The following is a 27483-nucleotide window of genomic DNA, read 5'->3' on the forward strand; positions in this document are numbered from 1 at the left end:
CCGTCATAGAATATACGTTTTTAGTATCTGGCTTCTTTCACCTAGAATGTTTTTGAAGTTTATTCAGGTAGCATGTATCAGTAGTTGGCACCTTTTTATTGTTAACTAATATTCATTCCATTGTATGACTATACCATGTTTTGTTCACCAGTTGATGGGCATTTCTGCAATTACATTTAAGTGGTAAGACAGGTACTTTGGTCCAGCTTCCATGGTAGCATAATTTAAAAATAACTGATATGAGCCAACCTCCTATTTATATTTATGAAAAATATATTCCTCATATGGATTACTGATGTTTTCTGAATGAGACATAACTGTGATCTTTCTGTGATACTCGCATGAAAATAGTCAGTAGTAAACCCCATGCAAATAGCAAGAAGCACAGTCGTTTATATTCTAGGTTGGACTTGGAAGATGTTTAACTCTTGACATTAACATTTGTGAAGAGCATCCGTATCCTTTGCTACATTTTCTTCACAAATGGCATGCAGTTAGAGGGGGGAATTTTGAAGATTGTTAGACCTGACAGTGATAGCTGAAGTACTCTTAATAATAGGAGCACTTCTTAATAATAACATATTTTAGTGGGGCACTTATCATAAAGCATGAATCATCTATAGCAGTAAGCCAAAAACTAGAAGGGAGTGCATCTGGATTTACATGCTTTTGGTTGTATTATTCTGTAGTTTCTATGACTGTGCTGAAGAATGAAACCGATACAGCTCTGTTTATTTACCAAACCAGACACTAGTTTGAGCTCTTAGATCAGAGAAAATCCAAAACAGAAGAAATGCCATTCCTTTTTCCTCTGGGGCCTTTTTAGGAGCTAGAGCAAAATTATAGGTTATTCCAGGTTCCCATTAAGTGGTGGTGTTTTTCTGTGTTTTCTAGAGAACAAACCAAATAAAAACTTTCTATCACTTTTAGGATCCCTCGTCTAGGAATCACGGACCTTGAAAAGCAGTTCAGTCAGAGCTGTCTTCTTATACACCCCCATTCACCCTGCTTTGTGCCACTACTCTGGCAAATGCATTTTTAAGAGGTTACGCTTGACAACGTCTACTTAAAGATCTTCTTGGGGAGGTTTCTCCAGTTGAGTAGAAACCCTTCTGTACAAAGTTGGCAGATTCTGTGAAACTAAAGAGAAGACAATATGTCTCTGGATGCCTGAAAGTTACTGCTGAAATTGCAAGTTCCTATGGGGGAAAAAAGAGCATTAAAATAACTTGGAGGTCTACTTTACTGACAGCTTAGAATGCAAAGGATTTTATTTTTAAACTTTGAAAATTTGAAAACAAAATAGTCTAGGTTAAATAACATAGTTTTCCAAAACTGAATGTGCTCATTTGGAGCTTAGGTTTTCTGCTTGAAATATCAAAACAACTTGCTAAAACTCCTGGGTGGGAACACTGCTGTTTTGATGATCTGTGATTAGATGAACCGATCAGTCTCCGTTGGTAACATCTCTTTTTTTAACTTGATAAGGGTTTAAAAATTTCTAGGACAGATGCCTCTTTCTAGTGTTACACTGAAAATTTCATTCCAAATGCCTCCCAAGAGTGTATTCCCAATTACAGAAATCCATCTTCATCCTTCTCACTTTTATCCCCTTCGAAATGGGCACAGACACACTCCCCACGCTGTGTCCACTCACCGGCAGGAGGAAGGCTTGATCAGCATTGAGCTGAGCGCCTCTTCGAATGATTCTGAAGAGCTCACTCACTCATCACCCATATTGACATAATCTAATATGAGGAGCTGGATTTGATCCAGGACTAGAAGCTGCTTCTCACCCTTGTATCTTTCTCTTGTCGCCTGGGTTTTGGTAGGATACTGTGCTTGTATCAGTCTGACATCTTCCTGGTGCGGGAAAGTGGGCAGAGGTGGTGGGAGAAGTACAGGGTCCAGGCCGTGTCAGGGCATGCAGCCCTGAATAGACTTTGCAGTCCCTGATCAATAATTTACATGCAAATGGGCAGCTGTGAAGAATGGAAACATGTTGTGCATCTAGAAAATGATTCAGAAGGGGATGGAAAGAAGAGATAAGGAGTTCTAGGTTTATGAATTAGATTTAAATCTTATTGCAAATATTATTATATACTTATTTATTCTTATATATTTCCTCCTGCTTTTCCATCTTAGTAAATAATAATTAACTTTCTTAAGATGTCTAAGATTTCCCTCGTTTCTGTTGCCATATTGAATGTCAGGCTTCATTGACTATTCTTGTATCAGTAACAGTTCTACCTACTTATCTACCTGTCAGGAGCACAGTTACCTGCTTTGTAACAATCCTGATTCTATTGCTGTTTTTTGCCATTTAAACTTTTTGGGGGTCAATAATTGGAATGAAAGAGAACAAATCCAGCTAATTATGGCTTCCTGTTTGTTCTAATAAAATCAGTGAAGGTCCTTGGTTTTGAAATCTCAATGGTACTTTGCTTTTTCTAGGATGCTATTGGATTATTATTATTATTATTTTTTTTTTTTAAAGATTTTATTTTTTCCTTTTTCTCCCCAAAGCCCCCCGGTACATAGTTGTGTATTCTTCGTTGTGGGTTCCTCTAGTTGTGGCATGTGGGACGCTGCCTCAGCGTGGTCTGACGAGCAGTGCCATGTCCGCGCCCAGGATTCGAACCGACGAAACACTGGGCCGCCTGCAGCGGAGCGCGCGAACTTAACCACTCGGCCACGGGGCCAGCCCCCATTGGATTATTATTTTTAAAATAGAAGTATATACAGTCACCTTTTTTGGTATAGAAATTCTCTAGGTTTTGACAAATAGTTACAGTCTTGGAGCCATCCTCACCATCAAGATATAGAACAGTTACATCACCCCTCCCCACCCCCCAAAAAATTCCCTTGTCCTGTTGGTAGTCAACCCCCACCCCACTCCCAGTCCCCAGGTAACCACTAACCTGTTTTCTGTCCCCATAGTTTCAAATGTTCTGCAATGTCATATAAATGGAACTGTAGAGTATATAGCCTTTTGGATTTGGCTGTTTTCAGTAAGCGTAATGCATTTGAGATTCACCCGTGTGTGTCAGTAGTTCATTCTTTTGTGTTCATGAGTAGGATTCGCTTGTTGATGAATATTTGATTTTTTTCCAGTGTCTGGCAGTAGTAAACATTTGTGTTTTATGGAACATAAACTTTCATTTCACTTGGGTAAATACATAGGGATGGGATTGCTGGGTTGTACAGTGTGTCCTTAACTTTATAGGAAACTTCCCAAGTATTGTCCAACATGGCTGCACATTTCGCATTCCCACCAGCAACAGACAGGAGTTCCAGCTGCTCCAAGTCCTCACCTACACTTGGTGTTGTCTGTTTCCCGCCACCCCCTGCTGGATAATTTTTGAAACAAAGTGAATTATGTTGAAACTAAAATATTCCAGGATGGGTTTAGGAAGCTATAGATATTTTGTAAATTCCTGAGCCTTTTACTCTTAAAATATTTTATAAAGCCACAAAAGAAATTTTCCAAAGGGGCACCTTCCCTATAAATGTTACAGATGACTAAGATGTATGTCATTGACATCTGCTTCTTTTCGTATTTTCGTCAACTGACAAGTCATAAGTGGCTTTCGAGTTGAATATTAACTGAGAGGATCAAGGCAGGAGGAATAATTGACTGACGGGGTGGAGGGTATAGGAATAGTGACTGAGTCACTGACACTTTCAAATGATGTCCTGTAGGCAAATGCCCACAATAAGTTGTGAATATAAAAGTAAATTATTTAATATTTTTTGAATGTGTGTTATGGGTCAGATACTCCATTAAGCACTTTTTATGCATTATCACATTTAATCCTCATATAGGTCTATGAAGGGGTTAACATTTCCATCTGAATTTTTCAGTTGAGGAAGTCAAAGCCTAGGGAGCTTAAAAACTTTCCTCAGGCCACCCAGGGTAGTGGGGAAGTAGAACAGAGTCTTTTGGGCAACACTAACCGAGTCCGAAGCCTCCATTTTTGAGCCATGAAACCAGAAGGACAACAATATCTGCTCAGGCTCCTGAAGAACAATGTGGGAGCTCACAGCAGGAGTGACTTGAATGTTACTTCCTTTGGAAAACCCTGATTACTAAACTAGCTTGGGCCCAACAAACTAGGCTTAGAAATCCCTTCAGAATGCAGCAGGAGGCAAAGTGGCAAGTTGGAAAGAACCAGCGACTCATGGGTTGAGATCCATGACCGTCATTAACTATCTGTCTTTGCTTAGTTTTGTTGAGCCTCATTTCCTCATCTGTGAAATGGGAATAATGGCACTGACCTCTCAGGGTGTGTATGAGAATTAGTAAAGGCAGCATACCCTACTGGCCTGTGGTGGGCACGCTCTTCTCCACGTGGGAAGGGATTCATGTAATTTGCACCTCTTTGCAATTTGGTTGCTATACCCGGCACTGGGTGAAACCAGCAGCTGTTTTTCAGAGTTTCAGATCATACCAGTAAATTATGAAGATCGATTATTTTTTTACCTGGATTTGAGGTCAATCTATCTGGGTTCAGATGATGAAGTCAATTTATCACCTTGAAAAACTTATATCACTCTTCTGTGACTTGGCTGCATTATACATAGATAAATAGAAATAGATATATAGATAATAACTATAACAGTGTGTTATATATAGAGAAAATGATTTTTGGGAAATGGCACAGTTCTTTGTCGATAGTATATATTTGTATCTTGTATTTGTACCAATATTTCAATCCATTTTTTCCAAAAGCAAATAGCTGTTATTTCATATCTAAGAGCTTTCTGTAGCACTGCCTATGATATGAATATATGTGCGTATACACATGAGTAGTATTTACACATGAATAAAATTAATTCTACTTAAGAAATCTTAGATTATTACTTGAAAACAGTGTTATTATTACTCGGGTTCTGGGTTAGCATGCATATTTTTTGATATACTGTGCATCACTTTCAGGTGAACTGCACAGTCACCTGAGATTTGGCTGGCTGACACTGGATGTCACCATTGTGCTGTGTAATGCAGCTGCAGAACAGGTGTGCTATTTAATATCCAGGACACTGTCGGCGTCTTCAAGGGTTTGGAGATGTGTTAATTTTTTTCCCTCATACAACCTAACTATCCTTGCAGCACCTTTGTCGTAACTTACTTTTTCAGTTTCCAATATCTAAGCTCTATATAATAGTGACCAAGAATGATGAAACAATATTCAATATTGGTAGCTCAGAACTGAGAAACTGAGAACTCAGAAACTGTGCTAAAACCATACAGAGGCTTGTGGTTACAAACCAGAATAATTGATTCTGGCTAACTTAAGTAGAAAAGGAATATAGTGGAAGGATATGAAGCAGCTTCCAGAATTGATAGGAAAACTAGGTTTGGAAATGGGAGAATCAATGTGCTGGTGCCTCAGCAAAGATCAGGCTACGGCAAGATAGAGTCCTGGCGTTGCCAGGTCACTGGATACCACCACTGGCCTTCCTGCCACTGGACACAAAGCGTCGTCTATGCCAGACTCCATCCCTTCCCAGAATAATGGGATTTTCACTGCGTCTAGCTTCAACAAGCCCAAGGACCAATCCCTTACTGGCTTTTCCAGGTGGGAACGCTCACTTGCCAGTATTTGGGTACCGTACCTGTGCTCCGGCCCAAGGAGTGAGGAAAAACAAGTAAGGCATTTTTCCTGCCAAGACTCAGACTGATGGTGATTCCACCTCTCTGGGAAGGAGATTCAAGTGCTGGGCAGCCAAAACATACCACATGTCCACCATGCTTTTCAATCGGCGCCCACAGAAGGAAGTTGAGAATACTGCCGTGCAGTCAACCGAACTTTAGAGCCCCTTCTCGGGGGCGTCAGTTGCGTGGGCCTCATGGCAGCTGGCAGCTTCGCAGACTTTGCTATACTCTACCTTTCCTCCAACCCTGAGGGAGTCATACCAGCCAGGGCTAGATCTGTTTATTCTGACTAAGGAGACAACTTAGGTAAGTTGGAAGTCTCAACAAGTCTCAGTCTACTAAAACACCCCAAAAAACTAAAAAACCGTCCTGCTACATTAAAAGACAATGATAGGCTGCACTGTGTATCTTGTTGTTCTTGGATAGGAACACTATTTTACACCAACTCCAGCCTCTGCTCTTGCTCTCCCCTTCGCCTGGAACCCTCTTCTCCCAGATAACTACGGCTTCAGCTCCTTTCATTCGAGTCTCTTGTTCAAATGGCTCAGATTGGCCTTCCCTCCCCATTCATCCAAAACAGCACCTCCTTTTATCCTGTTCCCCTGCTTTTCTTCATGGCACTTGTCACTATCTCTCATTCTGTTCCCCCATATGTGTATAGTTTTAATTAATAGCTGTCTTCCCTCTGTACTGAAAGTCTCTGAAAGCAGGGTCTCTGGCCCACCTCTGTGGCCACAGCTCCTACTGCAGCTATATCCAGTAAATACTTGCTATATAATGAATGAGTAGAGGTTTCAGTAAAGGAAAGAAACACCTTTGTTCTGATCTCTAGAATATAAACAGTGCCTGTATGAGTTTCCTAGGCTGCTATACCAAAGTACCACAAACTGAGTGATTTAAACTTAGAAATTTCTTGTCCTCCAGTTCCAGAGGCTGAAAGTCCAAGATCAAGGTGTCGGCAGGGTTGGTTCCTCCTGAGGACTGTTAGGGAGAATCTATTCTATGCTTTTTCTCCAACTTCTGGTGGTTTGTTGGCCATCTTTGGCGTTCCTTGGCTTGTAGAAGCATCATCCTAGTCTCTGCCTTCAACTTTACATGCGTTTTTCCTGTATGCATCTGTGTCCATTTAAATTTCCTCTTTTTATAAAGACATCTGTCATATTGGATTAGGGGTCTGTCCTACTGCGGTATGACCTCATCTTAGCTAATTACGTCTGCAGAAACCCTCTTTCCAAATAAGGTCACATTCTGGGGTATTAGGGGTTAGGACTTCAACTTAGGAATGGCGGGCTGGGGGCAGAATTCAGCCCATAACAGTACCTTATATGTGTTGACTGTATAATGAATAAGCCATCCTTATGTCGTTAAACAGAGTAGTAGGTTTAGTTACATTATCCCGGGTTCCCAGTGATGTATTGGTTTACCACATGGATTACAACTCATAGTAGTGTGTGAATTGCTTTGTAAATTGTAAACTGTTCATTAGATATTAGCATCATTGGTTGGACATGTTGAGTTATTGATGCTTTATCAAGAAAGAACCAATACTATGGATTTGCTAGTCTTAAAAATCCCTCAAAGCAGACTTTCCTTGATAGCCCAACTCAGTCTACAGACTGTTTAAATTATTACCTGGTTTTTCTCTACCACTGAGACTGCTTGTCAGTAGTAATTGGGGATAATGGTTTCCTGTTTTATTTGCTCATTTGACAAACATGTACAAATCATTTATTATGCCTATAATATAACTGTTATAAGTTCTTGATAAATGTTAACTCACGAACAACCCCATGTTGTTTATTATTTATATTGTTAGTAGCAATTAACATTGATATTATGTGAATTTTACTGATAAGGAAACTGAGGCACAGAGAGGGTAAGGAACTTGACCAAGGTTACACAGCTACTGGGTGGCAGAGTCAGGTCATGAAACTTGGCAGTCTGTCTCCAAACCTTTTAGATGTAGAATGCTCTTTCTTCACAGAAGGTCTCATGGAGAAATTCACTGTGCAACAGAACAAAGCAGAGGTGCTTTGGTTCAAGTCAAGCTGGCAAAGCCCTTTCTGCTCAGCACCTCCCCTCCCCTTGGGAGCCCTGTTTGAAAAGCCCCCATCTAGGAAATAACACCTCTTGGTGTGATGCCACTTGTAAGCTGTCTTCAATCCACTCTAGCATAAAACAAATAAAATTGCCTTCTCACTTTAATTAACTGATTGTGTTTTATTTTGAAAAATTTATCTGCCTAATCTACTTCTGGCAGAAATAAAATGCTAAGATGGATTTTCCCCAGGATGTGATTGCCATATGGCAATTTGGACTTTGCTGGCTTCAGTTCCCCTTGGGTTTCTTTATATAATCAAGAACTGTGGTCACAAAAGTTTTCCAAAACAAAGAGAGAAATGGAATTTGATTTCATAAGAATAAAGTTGGATATAAACTTGGCAGCCAGATAGGCATGGACACCCCCCCCCCCCCACCGTCATGGGCTTCCCATCTTCTGTGGTGATTAATAATATAAAATAATAGAAGGAACAATATTAACAGTTACTGTCCATTGAGTGCCTTCTGCAACCAGGCATTTAACGAGCCCCTCATTTTTGCAATTCTAGGTATTATCAATCCTATTTTACAGACATGTAAATTGAGGCTAAGATTTTTTTGCATCTTGTGAGTGGAGGAGGTAGGATGTTTTGAGAAATATCAGTGATTAAAGGGCAGAATTCCTTGATATTAAGAATAAAAACCACATAAGAGAATATATTTTAGGATATATAACATGAAGCCTGGTGCAATTTTCAAATTCTGAAAGATGGTGAGAATGCAGTGAGATCTATTCTAAAGAGTGATTACTTCCTATGATGAAATGCCTCTTCTTATTTGTTAATGTGCACAGTGTGTAACATGCTAAAAAGGAAAAAGAAGGCAAATCAATTAAATGGGACTGTCCATCAAGGGGAATTGAATCAGATCAAACTGATTACTTTGCTTGCCTCTGTTTTCCCACTGGTTTTGCCCCCACCCCCTGCCAGGCTCTAACCCAGAGGTCAGCTAACTTCTGTAGGATCAGATGCTGAATATTTTAGGCGTTGCTTGTCACATATTTTCTCTGTCACAACTAGTGAACTCTGCTGTTGCAGTGCGAAAACAGCATAGACAACATGTAATTGAATGGCCATGGTTATTTTAGAGTAAAACTTCAAGTGTAGACACTAAGTTTGAACTTCGTATAATTTTCACGTGACACAAAATGTTATTGTTCTTTTGATTTTTTCTAAAACTGTTAAAAAATTTAAGAACCACTCTTATTTAGTTCATAGGCTGTTCAACCAGGTGCAGAGCCAGAGTGGGCTCCTGTGTCGTGGTGTGCCAACCACCACTCCAGCCTGACCACCCGCCTCTGGTTTCCAAACACATTACTTGTTGTCTCTGTGGGTGTTTCTTTTGCTTTGAGCATTTAAATGTTGTTTTGGACCAAGAACTTAATCCCGGAAGAGACTTCAGAGGACTGAGGAACAGAAGGCCTTCCACTCACGTTCTGCAAAAGCAGACTTTCAGAGTCATGGCTGCCAAATCAACTTCAGCTGAAACAAATAGAAGCCGTAGTGGCAGTCTAAGAGGATTTAGAATAAAATGGAAAATTCTTGGCATACGCTTCATTGAATTTTAATTGAAGATTTCATTGAAGATTAAAGGATAAATGCAGGACTTTGAGTTATCCCCAGAAACGATCTAGTTTTGAAGTGATGCTAGCGAATATGAAAATTCTTTTGTGTGTTTTAACAACACAGGTCATTGCTACATTTTAAATATTTTTGTTGTTGTTTTTTTCTCACTAGGGGAGACAGCCTCAATATGATGGAAACACCCTTGAACTTGGTGTCCAAATGATGAAGGTTTAAGTTTCAGCTCAGTTAGTTTTACGGTGATCTTGCGTAAGTTAACATCACCTATGGGCTTGGCTTCCTTATCAGTAAAGTGAGATTAATAATCCTACCTCACAGGCCTTTCTATTTTATTTTTTAGTTCTTTATTGTTTATTATGGAAATTTCGAACAGAAACATACAGGTAGAGGAGTATAACAAACCCCGTATGCCTCTGCCTGTCTTCAACAATTCCCTGTCATTTGTCAGACTTTTTTCATCTTTGTCCCACTTCTTCTCTCTACTAGATTATTTTAAAGGAATTCCAAATACAGTATTATTTCACCTGCAAATATTTCAGTATGTATGACTAATGGATAAGATCTGTTTAAATAATATTTTAATTCCCTTATCACACCTAGCAAAATTACAGTGACTCTTTAACGTCGTCCATTATCTGTTCACTGTTAAGATTTTCCCATTTGGCTCAAAAATGTATTTATATAGCTGGTTTGTTTGAATCAGGAGCCAAAGAAAATTTGTATATTGTATTTGGCCATATGTGTCTTAAGACTCTTAATTTATGGCAATTTCTTTCCTCTTCTCCCCATCTTTCTTCATATAATTAATTTGAGGAAGGAACTAGTTATTTATCCCATAAAATTTCACATAATGTGGATTTGGCTTATTGCAACCTTGACCCTTGTAGAGTCATTGAACGTTTTCCTTTTGTTCAGCTATTTACTGTCCCTAGATTTAGAGACTTGACTAGATTCAGGTCTCTCTTTTTTTTAAGCATATTTCAAAGATAATGCTTCCTGCTGGTGATTGTACCACACCTAGAGGACATAATGTCTGGTTGTCTCTTTTTTTAGTTGTGGTAAGATTGATGAGTGGGGTCCCTCAGGTTAATACACTCTTCATCAACCTCTCACCTAACGTTTTCAGCACTGGTTGATGACTGTTGCTTAGATCCATTACTTTATAAAGGGCTGCAAAATATAGGTTTTCTAATTCTATCAGTCCTTTTGGATTTATTATCAGGAATTCTTTAGAAAAATTTCCGCTTTTTGGTTACCATGAAATAGAGTTCATACAGTAAAGGCAAGATAAATGCTTGTTGAAGGTGCCCCTCTCACCCCTTTGTCTGGGCTAATTTTCAGTATAATGGTGGCCTGTCTCCATTGAGTTGGATAATGAGGGTTGGTGCTGGACAGACAAGTGGTGTGGTTGCATTCCCAGGAACTGGAGCTGGGCCGCCAAAGTGAAGTCTGCCAAACTTGAACGCTTGGCCATCAGGGCTGGCTCTAAAAAGTTTTGATATGTTTCAGTCTCTCACGGTCATTCCTCTTCAGGTTGGCTTTTCTGTCTTTAGTATGTGATGACTTTTTTGTTTTCTGGCATGACAGAATATCTCAGGCTGACCTTACGTATTTCTTGCCCCAGACTTAAATCACTCAGAAGCTCTGGTTTCTTTGTAGTAGAAAATGATATACTGAGACCACCATCTGGGCACTAGAAGTGTTGGTTGCTTCTATTTCTAAATTTGTCAGTGGGAGATCTAGAATATACATTTTTAAAGGAAAATACATAATTATTTTATTCTCATAATTTAATTTCGGATTATGAGGTTTTACATAATATTTTTGTTTCTATTTTGTATGTTTTTTTCTCTTATGCTGAAAATCTTGGCTCTTAACGACATTAAGACAAGAACTTCTTGGCTTTATTCTACATCATGTATTGATGTGGGTGAGTGCATGCTCATGCGTGCACACACAGGTATAATAGATTCAAAATAGCAATACTAATATTTCCACTAACGGTATTATTAGTGAGTGTAGTTTAAGATGGTTTTGTGATTCTTTTTGTTCTTAGGACATAGCATAGCTGGGAAAAATAGTCCCTGCTATGTGTTTTAAAGCCACTTCAAATAATTTATGTGACTGTACCATCAACTTGATATACAGATCTATTCATTTGTTTCTTATTTTGGAAGAGTTCATTTTTTTCTCTTTAGTTTTATTTTATAATTAGGTAAAATAATTACACTGTTCAATGTCAAAATTATGTCACAGATTTTCTACTTCCCTCCATCCCTCCCTTCTTAGAGAAATTATGATACAAATATCCTTTTCTGCGCCATGCCTTTTCGTTGAATAATACATCCTGGAGAAGACTCCATAGCAGTAGATAATTTATTCACCCAGTCCTCTTTTTGTGGGTGTTGGGGCTTTTCCCAGTCTTTTACGATTACAAATAGTTCTTCAGTAAATGGCCTTTACAGGCTATTGAGAGTCAAATAAAATGTAGCATATTAAATGTCTGTGTAAAGTGATATACATACATGTATATATGCACATTAGTGACATACATATGATTTTGTTATAAATATATTATTTTATTTATTTATTTATTTTTTACTTAAAGATTGGCACCTGAACTAACAACTATTACCAATCTTCTTTTTTTTTTTTCTGCCTTTTCTCCCCAAATCCCCCAAGTTCATAGTTGCATATTTTAGTTGTGGGTCTTTCTTGTTGTGCTATGTGGGATGCTGCCTCAGTATGGCTAATGAGTGGTGCCATGTCCGCGCCCAGGATCCGAATGGGCCAAACCCTGGGCCGCTGAAGTGGAGCGCGCAAACTTAACCACTCAGCTGCGGGACCAGCCCCCATAAATGTATTATTTTAGTACCACAGACATTTATTAGGCACTTACAGTGTGCTAGAATATAAAGGTGAATAAGGCATGGTCCCTACTCTTGAAGTTTTACTGTCTATTATAATGTGGAATACAAAGAAAAATTTCACATTTTTTCTTCTCAGATAATTTACATTTCCTATCAATTATTGTTTCAGCTGTTATTGTTTTCATATTAAATTAATTTCTGGAATTATGACTATATAAGATATCAATAATTTATAATATTTTCTACTATATTTGATTACAGTACTAATACAGAACTTCTTTCAGTATATGAACCATATAATCATATTGACAAAGAAGTTAGTTTTATCTGTTTTATGTTTTCCTAAAACCAGAATTCACAATGACAACAGTAACAGTGACCACAGAAGTTCCCCCAAGGAGTCAGATAGAAGATAACTCTGCCTTGTATGAGTCCAAAGCAGCTCACATTATTGAAGAAACCGAATATGTGAAAAAGGTATGTGGGCACTGGGAATCAGGTTAGCATGGTATGATTTTTAAAAATAAATCTAATATGGATCTGTGGGCTTTGTTTTTCCCTCCATAGAACATGTGAGGAGGAATAAACTTAGTTTGGCAAAGGACAGTCTTGATAGCTGAAATTTAAACACATTTAGTCATTTCTCTCGAGGATATGAACCTCCATTCTTGTACTTGGCGTTAAATTGAATAATGGGCCAGGAGGGGTCGGTCAGAACAGCTCAGCACTAATTTGTCCCACACTTGTCGCCACTGCCCTTCCTACTGTTTTATATCATTTCTCAGTTGTTTCATGAGTGTTGATACTGTGTTTTCAAGTAGCTGTTTACGTTTCCTGCTGAGTTTCTTCTCTGTTTACCTTGTTCCTTCTCACAGTTCAAGGTCGCTATCACCAGTGACTACACCTTGGCATGTTACTTCATTAAAAATGTGAAATCTTGTGAGAATCCAATGATAATGGCTGACAAACGTATATATTCTTATGAACTGTTTCTTAGAACAGATGGAAAAATTTGGCTATAGTAACAGTGTAACTTATTCAGATCGATTAATTCGTCTTTGAGCGTCTTACAATTCCATAGGTCACCAAGACATGGGGCTTATATTTCATGCATAAACTTGTATGATTTCCTCTTAGTAATTATTCTGTAGTAATTACTAAATAGCAATTATTCTCTAGTAATTACTTCATAGTAATTATTTTGTAGTAATTACCAGATAATAATTATTTTGTAGTGTTACTAAATAGTAATTGTTTTATAGTAATTACTAAATAGTAAATTAGTACTAAATTACTATATAGAAAAAATAGAACTAAATAGTATTAAATACTAATTACTAAATAGTAATTGTTTTGTAGTATAATATTCACTTAGGCTATACTTTAGGCTTGACTGAGAAAGAGTTATAAAAACCAAATGCTCATTTTCTGCGGTCTAAACAATGTTATCCTGAATACAAGTTAGGTTGATGGCAATTATGTAAATCTAGGATCAGAATATATGTATTACTTTCTAGATAAATCGGGTAGACTGTAGGTGGTATAGAGGAAAAGAAAGTATTTGGCATTAAATGCTTTTGGAAAAAATAAAATATTTTTTTCTTCTAGATTCGAACTACTCTGGAAAAGATCCGAAATCAAATGTTTAAAGATGAAGTAGGATGTAACAGTGCAAATCACAAACTAGATGCAAAGGTAATGAATTTATCAAAATGTACCACTTTTATTCCTTCAATAAATAAGCGTAAAGCCGTACAGACTTCATTTAAATAACTGTTCTGGATAATTATTAAATTATTCTTTGAAGCTTTGAACGATGAGTATTAAATATTTTGTTGGTATCTGAAGATATTAATGGGCATATGTATGAAATATTTAACCACAGATGTCATTAGGAAGATCAGGTTGAATGACAAGACCTTATTTGACTATCTTAAACCGGGCTTACTTATCTAAAGTATATGGGAAGGTGTCAGCCCCACCAGGATACACGACAGGACAGCAACATTTCCGAATGACAGACAAAGGTACAAGCTTTTAGGTTCACCTGGACCACACCAAAGGACACAGTTGAAACCATTTAGGCTGAGTCATCAGACAACTGATGAGCTTAAAAATGCACACCCTCCCCTGAGACTGGCCTTATATTCTTAAGGTCAGGCAATCTGCACTTAGCCTTGTCTGGATTATGCCAGGTAAGTCTCATCTGAGCCAGGTGAACTCCATCAATGTCAGTGTTTATCCCCTATGTAGTATGGCCACGGAGAACACCAGAACATGGGGTGTGATGCATAAACATAGTCTCCTTTGTCATCCTCAGCCTCCCAAACTAACACAACTAGCTCTTATTATTTTCTTGAATTAAGTGCTCTGAAACTGGAAAAAAGTTTAATGTTTATGAATGATGGGAAAGATCATAAATTCAGTTTGGGCTATGTTGAGCTGCCTGTTAGTTCTCCAAGTGGAACTTTCTACTGGGTGGCTGTATATCTGATTCTGGAGCTGAGGGTAGAGTTCTTGGCTAGAAGATCCAGGCTACAAGGTAGAGATTTTGGAGTAAAGATGGTATTTAAGGTTCTGAAATTGGAGATCGCCAAGCATGTGAGTGTGGATCAAAATGAGAGAAAATCTAAGCACTGAGTCTTGTGATTTCCAACATTTAGATGTTGAGAAGATGAAGAATCCTCACAGGAGGCTGAGAAGAGAGGCTAGTGAAAAAACAGGAGAGAATGGAGTCACTGAAGACAAGAGAAAAAAAGTTTCAGAGAGGGGAAAGGGACCACTGTGTCAAATGGTGTTTAGGGTGAGGTAAATTGAGGACTGAACATTGACCATTGGCTCTAACAATGGGGAGATTGTTGGTGAGCTTGATAGGAGTAGCTTCTTAGGAATGAGGAGGAATTGTGTTGCCAGTGTGTCTGTCTCGGCCATCTCAAACCACAGAAGCTCAGTAGACAAACTGAGCATCAAAGTATCAGCCCCTTTCCCTTCAGCATCTGGACCAAGTTCCTGCATGGATTTAGCCAGAATCATTTAGGGCTTTCTACTCTCAGAGTGTGGTCTGCAGTCCCAGCAGCGTCAGCATCTTCAGGGAACTTGTTAAAAATGCAGCATCTAGCAAGCCATCCCAGACCTCCTGATTCAGAAGTGACTTTTTAACCAGATCAGTCACCAAGTAATTCATATGAACATTAAAATTTGAGATTCACTGATGTATGACCTTTATAGCTGTCTACCACTGCCAGTAATCTACCTTCTATAAGAGTCTTTCCATCAAATCCTCTTTAACAAATTAAAAAAGGAAATAACTCCTACTCTGTATGTGAAGAGTGACAGTATGCACTAGGGTCTGGAGTAGAAACAACAAAACCATGACAGAATTATGGTGACTATATTATTTATATGCACTGTTTTCTTTTTGATTTTTATTTCTATAAATGTAGTCCATATATTGTACTGGAAAGGATATAGGCTTTATTCATAAACAAACTTGGATTCTAATTCTGGTTCTGGAAGTTATTTTAGGTATAATCTTGGGCTTGTTAGCTAAACTCGCTCATCTTCAATTTCCTCTTCTATATAGTAGGCATAGTGCCTTCTACTGTTTTGAGAATTTAGACAAAGGAGCATATTTAAAACATCTAAAAGATTACCTGACACATAATAAGTGCTTAACAAATAGAACTTGTTTTACTATAATGGTAAGATGTATATAATTGTATAGTATTTCCTCAATCTGTTTTGAACTAATTTGGAAAAGCAGAAAGAGAGCAGGACAGACAATCAAGAAACTGTGTCATGAGCTCTCCCACTCACTGGCTATGTAAACTTGGGCTCTGGTCCTACAGTTTTCGTATCTGTAAAATTGATGGGGTTGAATTAGATGGTTTCAAATTTCCTTTCCACTTCCATATGTCCTCCATTCCAGAAGAGATTTATTTCATGCTCCAAGTGTATTTTGAGGGAGCTAGAGTTTACATAGCTTACACTGGCAGTAACATTCAGTTCTGACATCTCTGATTAGAAATTTAATATAAGGCAGTCACAATGAAGCCTCATTGAACACTGAATAATACGCATTGTAACAATTAGGTCTGATTATATTAATTTGTAACGCAATGTAACCAAAATGCATTTATGTCTACAACTTAGGCAAAAAAACCCAAAAAATCGAAACTGGCCTTGTGGATATTATTTATCTTCTAAAAAGGACCCAATAGTATATTGAAAACTGTAGGGAATATAAAAGGCATAAAAGATGTATTTCTACATCTTTCTAATATAAGAATCTATTCAAATTTGAGCAATTATAGAGGCCAGCTGCTTCATCTAGAATTCCTCATTGATATTTGAGATTCAAAAGATTTATTTTACTTGTGCTGACCTGCATCTTCCTTGATATATGTAATCCTGAGTGATAATTATTGTTGTCAAAGTTCGTAGAGGCATGGAAAGTCAGGTCTGTGATTTTCACATTTGTTCATTTCAGCGCTGTGGAAGCACTCAAAATGGCTCTAATCCTGAAATGGATCCCTCCTGTTGCAGTTTGGATCTGCTCATGGAAAGGATAAAAGGAAAAGACCTAAAGCTCTTAGAAGTGAACAAGGAGAACAAAGTATTGAAAATTAAGGTAAGACCATTAGAAGACATTTCTAATTTTGTGTTTTGAGCCTTTGAGCCAATAGGATAGATTCATAGATCTGTGAAAGCAAAAAAACATCCACACGCATCCATAGAGTCCACACATATGCTCACATAGAGAATCATTTTTATACTTTAAATCTCACTCTTTTATTTTAGAGACTACTTTTATTGTTAAAAAGATCTTAGAAAAGTTCAACAGGTATAAAGTTTCAGTTGTGCGAGATGAATCAGGTCTAGGGACCTGCTGTACAACATTGTACCTGTAGTTCATACTGTCTTGTACTCTTAAAAAGGTAAGTGGGTAGGTCTCATGTGAAATGTTCTTACTACAATAAGTTTTTTGAAAGTCTTTACATATTTTATAAATATTCATTAGAGCACTCAGTCAAATGTCTCATTATTTTGTTTAATTAATCTATTGTTTGTTGGATGCTTTATATTTTCCTTTTTTGGCCTTATTTTATGTGCAGTCCTAGAGCGAATATCTCGGTAGGTAAATCTTTGTGCTATCCTCAATTATTTCTTTAGGTTAAATCCGTGAAAGATTCATGACACTTTAGCTTTGTTGCACTTACTACTCCAATCTTGTCCCACTTCTATTTCATGAAAATGCATCTTTTAGTACTGTTGTGGAGAACGCTAATAAAATACTTGCAAATGTGTGTATAAGCTGAACTCTTTGGAGGGTGCGGTCTATAGATGCAGGGCACTAATGTGCACGGAGCTCTGCTTTGGCCTGGTCAGTGCAAATCCACTTGTATGACAGCCTATTAAATTGAGGGGTTCTCATTGTACATTTCCCAGATAACAGTATCTTTTCTCCTATCTATTGTCTACGAGGGTGCAAAGGGTACAGCTACAGTCTCTGTATTTTTAATTGCCTGTCAAACTGTTCTGTCTTTAACCCTTTTTATTGTAAATGTCAAAACAATCACAGTGACCTTTTTGTCCTAGCTGGAAGCCTCCAGAGAAGCAGGAGCAGCGGCTCTGAGAAACGTGGCCCGGAGATTATTTGAAAACTACCAAACGCAGTCTGAAGAGGTTAGAAAGAAGCATGAGGACAGTCAACAGTTACTCCAGGTACCAAGCTAGCAACTTGTCCATTGGAGATCTAACCCCGAGCTGTCCGAGTGGCTCTATTTGGAGGAGTTAGATGTGAAACGAGCAATGGCCCTATGACTTGGTGGGCCCTGGGAAGGGCAGGGTGCCCATCCTCTGTGGCCTCCTCCCCCAGCCCTGCTTAGCCCGGGACGCAGACATTGGTGAGCTGCTGTGTCACCTTGCCCAGAGCCCCACAGAGCGCAGGCAGAAGGGAGGCCCTCCCCTCCTGCCTAGAAATCCAGGCTGGCCCAGGTGACACTGGCCAGCGGCTCCTCTTCTGCTTCTGCCTTTGGCTAACTAGATGACCCAGGTTGTGTCTACCTCTCTAGACTTGGGGTGCCTTGACTCTAAAATGAAAAAGTTGCACTGGATAAATGGGTTTCAAAAATGTTTTGGTCCTAGAAAATATTTTTCATCTTAAACAAACAAAAAAGTATGTATGTGTACATATATATATTTAAATATGAAAGTTATATATTTCATATTTTAATACATCAATACATATAATTAAAATATTAAAAACACATGAATATGTATATGTGTATATATAAATGTGTATGTATATATTTCATAGACACAAACACACTTTTTGTTTTTGCTTTAAAATCTGAAGTATGTATCCTAGGACCAATAAAACTTTATCTGAAGAATGTCTTCTAGGACTGGAAGAGGGAAAAAATATATGTGCAAGTGTATGTGTGTGTATGTTTGCCAAAACTCAAAACAGGCAAGCTCATTCATGGTGGGGTGGGGTACCTGCATCTCTGCCCGCTCAGGCCCTAGGAAGGCCCCCGGGGAAGCACAGCATGAAATCCAGTGCAGAGGGACAGGCCCTCATGCTTCAGGCTGTGATGGTGATGTTGGCAAACTCACATGCATGCAGGGCGCAGATAAAGAACTAAGTGAGGAGAGTGAGCAGGCTTGTGTGGCCCCGAGGCCTCTGCGTGAGTGACAGGCCTGCTGGGACTGGAGTACGCACGTCCCTGCAGGGGACTCGGTCTCAGCTTGGAGTTGCCTCGCAGGAGTGCCCATGTGGTGTTTTCAAGACAAGCCAGACACTTTTGTTTTTCCTGTAAAGTCTCGAGTTCTGTTAAATACACATACAGATGTGCATGCACGTGTCAGGTAGAAGTCGGTGGAAACACTCCCAGTGTGGCCTGTGTACTGCCAGATGCAGACTTCTTGTCCTGTGGTCTTTCAGCGCAGCTCCTGCTGTATGCCTGGGAAATAACCTCTGACACAGTGGGGCTAATTATTTTGCTTTTATGACACTTTCTGATTAAAAATAAAACATTTTTTACTTGAACGTCTAAGATTTTATTTTTGTTTCCCATAAGTTTTGTTAAGAAAAAGTCAAAAATTTTACTTTTCTTAAATTAGTCTCTTTCTTTAACAGTTCAGGTGGTATGTTTTATGGTAACAAATGTAAACATTCTAGGAATAGTATTTATTATTAACTCTATTGATTTAGTGTTGTGCTAGTCTATCAGATTTATTTTTAAGAAAACTCTGAATTCAAAAAAAGTTATTCTAAACAAGTGTGAATTATTAAATTTTTTTTGGTTACTCAGAAAATTAGAGAGGGAGATAATATCTATATAGGTTTAATAAAAACGGTAGTCTGACGACTGCTTCTCTGACCAAAGGTTAACAAACTTGAAAAAGAACAGAAATTGAAACAACATGTTGAAAATCTGAATCAGGTTGCTGAAAAGCTTGAAGAAAAACATCATCAAATCACAGAATTAGAGAACCTTGTCCAGAGAATGGAAAAGGTAAGCCACTGGAGAATTAAAGAGAATTCTTCCTGATGAGATTAGAGTAAGAATTAAAGAAAATAACACTAAAATAAGTAAGATAACGTTAAGTGAAAGTACTCTTTGCAGCTCCTAAGACTTTAGGAAGTATTCAGTAACGTTAGTTTCATCCCTGACATATTTAAAGTCACCTGCACTGTAATTACTGATTTCTCTCTCCACAAATCCTGCAGACATCTCATTGTCTGTCATGTTCTCTTTCTAGTAAATGTATGGCCTAGAAAGGGGAAGCAGGTGAGACTGTGAAGGGAAATAATGGAAAAGACCATAAAGTCCACCTATTACTACCACTAATATAGTAGATCCTTGTAGTCATAGTGTTTTTATGTATTAGAGTCAGTGTCCACGTTTGGCCATCCAAGTCCACTTTAGATTTGTAAAAACCTATAGCTGCACTAGGACAGATACAGTTCACATTGAGAAAGACACTCTGGAACTTTCAAAAGAGACAATTTAGGGAAGAGTAATAATAGAATAAAAATTCTTGTAAGTTTCATGCAGTGTTCCTTTAAGTAGCTGGTTCGCCAACTATATGTAGAAGGTAAGCACATACGTTTAATTATGCAAGCCTTAGGATTTAGCATTCAGACAAACCAAGGAATAATTTTTTAAATAGCAAAACAAATAGAAAATTGGCCTCTCCAACTGAATTGGGGGTAGATAAGAAGATAGGCTTTGACTTCTAGTAAATATTGTGCAATCAGTTTTGTGTGTATCCTCTTAATTCCCTGCTTTATCTCTGCTCTTCTCAGCTGTATTTTGTTTGAGAAGTCGGCCTGAGTTGATGCCATTTTAAAAATGTCATTTCAAAAGCATCAGGTTTCAACATTCAGGTTTCTTGGCAGAGAAACTTTGATTAATTTTTTACACATTTCTCAAGAATTTAATTTATTGCACTGTGAATTTGGCTGAATTTGTATTCTTAATGAAGGTCCTATGAGGAAATTATGAAAATTAAATGAGACTATACTTAACTGAATCTAGTAATAATAATATACAGCTATATCTGTGTTGTGCAATGGGTCACTAAGCGTTAAATTTTAGCCAGAATCGCTGGGCTAGAATGTTCCAATCAGCTGGTTTGTCCAGGTGTGACAATTTATAGTTATGATGTTTTGGACAAATTGTAACATGTGGATGAATCATTTGTAGCATTAGAAATTTATCCTGTAATAATTAGTTTAACTAAGATAGCACAAAGATTGTTTGCATTTAGGAAAGAAAGACAATTCTGGAATGCAAATAGGTTGTTTAACCAAACAACTTGATTAGGCAGTTTAACACTAAATGTTAGACTTGTGATCACCTCAAACCCAGTAATCCTGGGTCAGGTTTAGTGGCCAGCTCTCAGTTCCTGAAAATTAACAAAAGGACAGTAGAGTGTAATTTCTGTTTCTTAGAAATCCCAGGAAATCTGTACTCAGTGTGAATTCATCTCCAAATTATGGGGTAAATTCACTTGACTATTTATTCTACAAATCTTTGAGCACCTACCATGTGCCAGGCAGAGCTGGAGCCATGATATCTATTTGTGGATGGACCAGGTATAGTCTTTTTGTGGAGATTGCAATGGAGTATATCTGGGTTGTGTAGGACTTAAGGAACTTCCCAGATCTCCCCCACTTCCTTCTTGTAAGGGTCCTTAGAGAGGCTGACACCCCTACTGAAGGTAGGGAAATGTATCCCTAAAAGAGGTTAAGTGGCTCAGACACTGGCAGACATTTTTGAGAAGTGATGGCTTAGCAATTTTCTGAATATTGACCTATAATGGTGGGCTGTCTCTAGGAGCTAGGACAGAGTGAGTGGACAGGATGCCCATGGTTTAGCCAGGCCATACAGTAACCTTCAAGAATACTCTAGTTCAGTAACTTCCTAGAGTGGAGCCTACTGGAATGTCTGGCAGGTGAGGGTTGGTGAGGATGGAGTGGAAGGACAATATGCAAGAGACTTTTCTTAAAAACATATTTATTTTAAAGATATATTTGTAAAACAACCAAGTAAAAAAATAAAAGTATAAGAAGCAAAGCTTGACAACATCTTCTTGGTTTAAGGAAATACTGAGAATACAGGCTGCGATGAAGGGTTTCTCAGGCAGAGAGCGTGTATCAGAGTGAAGGAAGGGAGTACTGAGACTTTTGTATTAATAGGAAAAAGATATGAGTTCAAAAAGGAAATGGAAATTAAAAATGAACATCCACAGCAAAGGTTGATAAATACTGCCCTGCTAGCGGGTGCCCCCGGAGAAGGATTCATTTTCTACTCACTTGAACAAGCCACTGCTCCAGTAAATAGCCATTAGTGGGATGAGGTCTAGTAATGAACACATTACTTAAAACCTTTACCATCTGTCCCACTTTAATCAGGAATGCAGCGAGAATGAATTCCATAAACACGGTGATAAGCCAGCAAAAAGACCCAATAAGAGCGTTTTAATATGGCATATGTTCCTTTTGCTAACAGTGCAATTCTGTTGCATCATATCTCTTTCCAGTGTCATTGATTTAGCTCTATTAGAGTTTTAGAACTCAAAGGCACTTCTGAGACCACCTAGTTCCTCATCGTCATTTTATAAATGAGGACAACGCAGACAAGGAACTATTCTGCAGTCTTCCAGTTACCAGTTCTCAGTCCTTTCCATTATGCCCTTCTCGTCTCTGATGACGAATGAAAATGATATCCTTGGTTTCTAAATCATTTAGATGTTAACATATGGCAATGGTTTAAATTGCTGTCCACTCCACCTTGATCAATAGAGTGAGGGAACTCTTGAGCTCCCCAGAGGTGCGGTTTGGGGAAAAGTGGATTGCCCACTGGGTGGTGCTGTGTACTCCTTTCCCTTTTGAAAGACACTGTCCCTAAGAAGCCCTAGCCAGTATAGGGTGATTTCCTGTGTTGTCAGAGAGGAAGCATTAAGAGACCAAGCTAGATCCTGGAGCCTTAGCCAAGGCAAAACATTTACTCGTCCAGTCATCTGGTCTGCTTGAATTCTGGTTATGAAGCTCCATTAACTGACAGTAAGTCTATTAGGAAGAATGTTAAACACCATTTTTGTCCCTACAAATTCAAAATGTATTATCAGCGATGTGTTTCTTTGATGATCAAAGTATCGTAATAAGCTTGCAGGGCTTATCTGTGATCCCTCAGAAATATTTGAACACTGCTAGGGCTATACGCAGCCCTGGGACGATTTCTATAGGGGACAAGAATGCTAGAGGAAAGAGTTGAGAAAGTTAGTATAAATTTTAAAAATAACAGAACACATAAGATATGAGGTGTTTGGCACCTTCAAATTATTATATATTGAAGTCTTAATATGTGCCAGAGAAGCATGTAGGCCTTCCACGTATATTCTCTCCAATCATCCCAACATTTCAATATAGGTAGTAATTATCCCCATTTTAGGGATGTTCAAGAAGTCAAAAACATTACTCAAACGAGTATAGAATGAATACATGTCTGATGTTTTATTTAGCTCATTAATTAATGAAGGAACCAGTAAGGTGGTAAAGCTGGTTTAAATAAAATATTTTGAGGAACTGGCTATTTATAGGCATTTTGAAAAAGGAATGTAGAATAGGATTACTAGGCGAGATACAAAGCTGGTTAATATTCTTTAAGGCAACTAAACCATAGCCTTTGGGATTATCTTTTCTACCAGGCAGAAATCTACAAATTAACGTGCAACTTCACAGACTCAGGGCTCTAATCAAATAATAAATAATAAACACAGGGAAATTCTACAGGAGAATTAAAGAATCTTTGGGTCAGGTTATTAAACAATGACCCAATATGACAATAAAATCAATCTATATATTAGTTTGATTTCCAAGTTTTGGTTTATTTTTCTTAACAATGATAAAGCCCAGAGAGGTTAAAACCTTGGCAAAAATTACAAAGTTTCAAAACCAGGTGTGTCCATGTCCAAAGACTTTCTGACATTTTCGCTCTACAGCACTGCGTTGTTTCACCCATATAAATACGGCGCCAGGAATTATTTTATTTTATTTTGAGTAACATTAGCCCTGAGCTAACATCTGCTGCCAGTCCTCCTCTTTTTTGCTGAGGAAGCCTGGCCCTGAGCTAACATCCGTGCCCATCTTCCTCTACTTTATGTGTGGGACGCCTAGCACAGCATGGCGTGCCAAGCGGTGCCATGTCCGTACCCGGGATCCAAACTGGCAAACCCCGGGCCACTGAGAAGCGGAATGTGTGCACTTAACCGCTGCGCCACTGGGCTGGCCCCGGGAATGATTTTAAACGGCGTTGTAAATGGTGTCAAAACATCTTTTTACCATCAAATATAAAAAAGAAAACGATCATCCCAGCTTGGTTTTTCATGGATTTGTCTATTTTCCTTTTGGATGGAAAGAGTTTGGTTTAATGATGACATTAAGGCATTTCTTTAGATGTTCTTTCCCAATGTCAAAATTTCTCTTATATCCTAATTGGGAAGTGACTTTGTAATTTGTGGCCTTGATCCTTCACTAAAAATACATTTACTACTTTTCTACTTTCTGACAGATACCACGTGAGCAGGTAGGAGTATCAAGATAAGCACAGTAGTGTCCTTGGCTACAAACTCAGTGTAACGGAGGAGAAGCAGGTGTCATGGTGGGAGAGCCAATGCCTAGAGAGAGAAGGGCAGGTAATTGGCATCTGGGGTGGGATGGACAAAGGCAGGAGAAGTTTTACTGAGCAGGGTGAATTTCAGCAGTGGGCTGGAGAGGAGCAAAAGCTCTCCAGGCAAGTGAGGGGAGTGAAGACAACTAGTCCTGACCTGCCGTTGAGCTGCTCAGAAACCACGCAGGAGAATGCCTGACCAGGCTCACTGGGGTGGGTTGTAACAGCTCCATATGACATTAGCTTTAGCTCAAGGCTTATTTCTAGTATTACAAGAAGCATCTTTTGTGAACAGTTTGCAAGAATGCTTTACCAAACACACTTACATACACAGAGAGAAAGTGAGAGTGAAATAAGCAAAAATTGTATCTTATTTTCTCCTAGGAAAAGAGAACACTGCTAGAAAAAAAACTGTCTTTGGAAAACAAGCTGCTGCAACTCAAATCCAACACTGCATATGCTAAAAGGTTTGCAGATCTACTGCCTAAGTAAAAGCTCTTCCTGATACCTGTCCTCGCCACGGTCCCCTGGCCAGTGGACAGAAGGCTACCACTCCCCGGGGAAACAGCAAGACTGAACGTGCTGGAGAGAGGGAGATTTTAAAGCATTAACAGCCATGTGCCTCGCCTTCCTCACCCACTGGGGAATGAGGGAGGGACAGAGTTCCCTGGGGGTCCAGGGAGACTGGTGGAAGGGTTAATCCTTCTGAAGAGTGAATGAGCCTGTCCCCTCCCTGTTTACCCTTGGTGCTAAAGAGGATGCTACTGAGGTCTTCCTTCCCTCTGATGCTTCTGATTTTGTTAATAGGTCTCTGCTACAGCTGGCATTACATTGGCTGGCCCACGAGTGGAATTGTAGGATAGTTTTGTGGTGTTCCCCAAGCGTGGAGAGAATGAAGGAGACGCTGTGAAAAACATCCTTAGTTCTTTGGACTTATTTACAAATGCTGATAATTCACAAGCAGTCGCAGTCCCTAGTATGCTGGGGCTGGGGTGGGTTTGAGGATATCATACAACTGCTGTGCTACTCAGCTGCTGTTAGAAAAATTCTCTGGAGGGCCATATAATACCTCCTATCATGTGAAATTTCCTGAAATATTTCTTTTCCTTTCCTTTCCTTTCTTCTCTTCTTCTTTCTGTTCTTTTAATTCTAAGCCTGTCACAGTCATATATTTCGATATAACATTCGAAGTCAAATCTATTTAAAGATCTTAGTTCATCCATTTAGAGCTATTGATCCTTAAGATATCAGGCGCTATCCTGAGCGTCAGATGTACAAATTGTTGTTCTCATTTATTTAATGATATTTGCTCAAATATCCCTCTCTCTTGGTCTTTTGATTATCTTTCTCTGTTTCCTTTTCTTTCCCTGTTATCTATCTTTCTCTTCTCATCTCTCATATGCTTTGCCTTCTGTCTGGCTCATATCCGTGCATCGACAGGGAGTATTCAAAAATAGCAACCAAAACTTGGAGTTAAGGTAAAAGGAGGCCAGCTTGTCATTCCAGTGTCCCACTGGAGTATTGTTTAAGAAACCCACCCCCGGACTCTTCCATCATCTAGGAGGAATACATTTATTTGACTTGACATTAACTATGTACCACATATGCCAAAATCCAGAACTGGGTTGTCCCTGGCAAGTGCACATTCATATTTGAAACACACTAGGATACCACTAATATTAATTTCCCCATATTCTTCTCCCTGAACAAGATATAGCCCAAGAAGGCAGACTTCCAAGAGAGTTTCGTAGCACTGTGCGTCTCCATGGAGAATGAAGGATGTACTGTGGGAAACATCTATAGTTCTTTGGAATTACTTACATATACTCGTAACTTTAAGTAAATCTTTGGCTTACCTTATTTTTTTTTTCTTAAAGAGGGCTTTTCTACGCAGTAGAACTACTGGCTGGTACAATGTGCCTTCCATTAAGAGTCCAGACAATCTGTTTGATTTTTTTCTTTAAAAAATGATTTTTTATTGATAATAGGGTTTTTATCAGTCTTTGAGCTAAAAATGTAACCATTTTAAAAGCCAAACTGATGTATTCTTTCAGTTCTGTTATATATGAGCAGTTGTTATCAGGAATTCTCAAAAAGCTTTTAGTTTTAAAAATATTTCGAGGGAAATGGATGTTTTGTGTTCCAGAAAAGTATTTGAACATTTAGGCTCATGCCGTTTTTGTAGATTGTAGGTATTACAAATATTTATCTTACTCATTACTTTAAGCTGTGAGTAGGGGTATTCATTTTGCTAAGTGACAAGAAAATGAAATCAGTAAGAGTCAGACGTTTTTGGTTAAAGCAATAGAGATTTGGTTAAGCTACCATAAATAAGAGGATTTCTGTTAGGTTAAGATTGGGTCAATATAGCCATAAAGAAGATGCGTCTCATGGGAAGAGAGGAGGGCCACGCTTTAGCACCTAATGTGGTTTTAGGGACCAGATTATTTTGTTGCTCCCATTCAGTCATGAGTTTGGTGAAGTTTCACTGTTCTCTTGTTTTTTATCCTTCCTGTATGATTCATTAAATTTTCCTGCCATTTTTCACCAGCTGGTTCATATTCTCTCTATTTTCCTTTCCAATTCCAGAGGAAGGGGTCTGATTGGCCTAATATGACTTCCTATATTGGACAGATTGAGCACGTTGACCAATCCCTACATTGTCATCCAACCAGTGGTCCTTTGGCAGGCACTCACTCCCAGTCCTGTGGTGGCCTTCCCTCACGCAAAGAATAGCTGCTTCCCTAAGCAGGGGGCTATGGCTCACTAAATTGCCCTCAGGCATGGATGGCGGTTTTGACAAGTGCCACAACTTTCTTGAATTGCAGTGAGCTTCATTCTGTCATTTTGGTAAAAAGATTCAATATGTTCTAATGTGGCATTTCTGGTGTAAAAAAGCATCTCTGAGGATGATAACTTATAAACAATTATAATTCAAAAGAAAACGACAGTTTTTTCTTGTGTATGGTTATGTATATATCATTATAATGTATTAAGCCGAACCTCACAATTACTTTTAACAAGAGTTAAAAGATTTGGCAGAAGCATCTCATTAAAAATAAAGTTGACTCCGTATTTCTACTACCATC

At 38.6% G+C, this 27483-nt stretch overlaps 1 protein-coding gene across 6 annotated transcripts in view; it reads left to right on the forward strand.

Moving 5' to 3' along the window:
• Nucleotides 1-27483, forward strand: part of CCDC68 (coiled-coil domain containing 68) — a 63923-nt gene that overhangs the window by 17917 nt on the left and 18523 nt on the right. For 3 of the 6 annotated variants that reach the window (XM_046672351.1, XM_046672349.1, XM_046672353.1), the window contains 7 exons: nt 9496-9591; nt 12565-12689; nt 13821-13907; nt 16702-16842; nt 17811-17936; nt 19604-19732; nt 24779-24861. In XM_046672351.1, the coding sequence (XP_046528307.1) occupies nt 12573-12689; nt 13821-13907; nt 16702-16842; nt 17811-17936; nt 19604-19732; nt 24779-24861 (683 nt within the window). In that variant the 5' untranslated portion in view covers nt 9496-9591; nt 12565-12572. The remainder of the gene's footprint in view (nt 1-9495; nt 9592-12564; nt 12690-13820; nt 13908-16701; nt 16843-17810; nt 17937-19603; nt 19733-24778; nt 24862-27483) is intronic. The other 3 variants (XM_046672355.1, XM_046672350.1, XM_046672354.1) reach the window with 1 other exon arrangement.

Source organism: Equus quagga, chromosome 9 (genome assembly GCF_021613505.1).
Source record: "Equus quagga isolate Etosha38 chromosome 9, UCLA_HA_Equagga_1.0, whole genome shotgun sequence".
Lineage (NCBI taxonomy): Eukaryota > Metazoa > Chordata > Mammalia > Perissodactyla > Equidae > Equus > Equus quagga.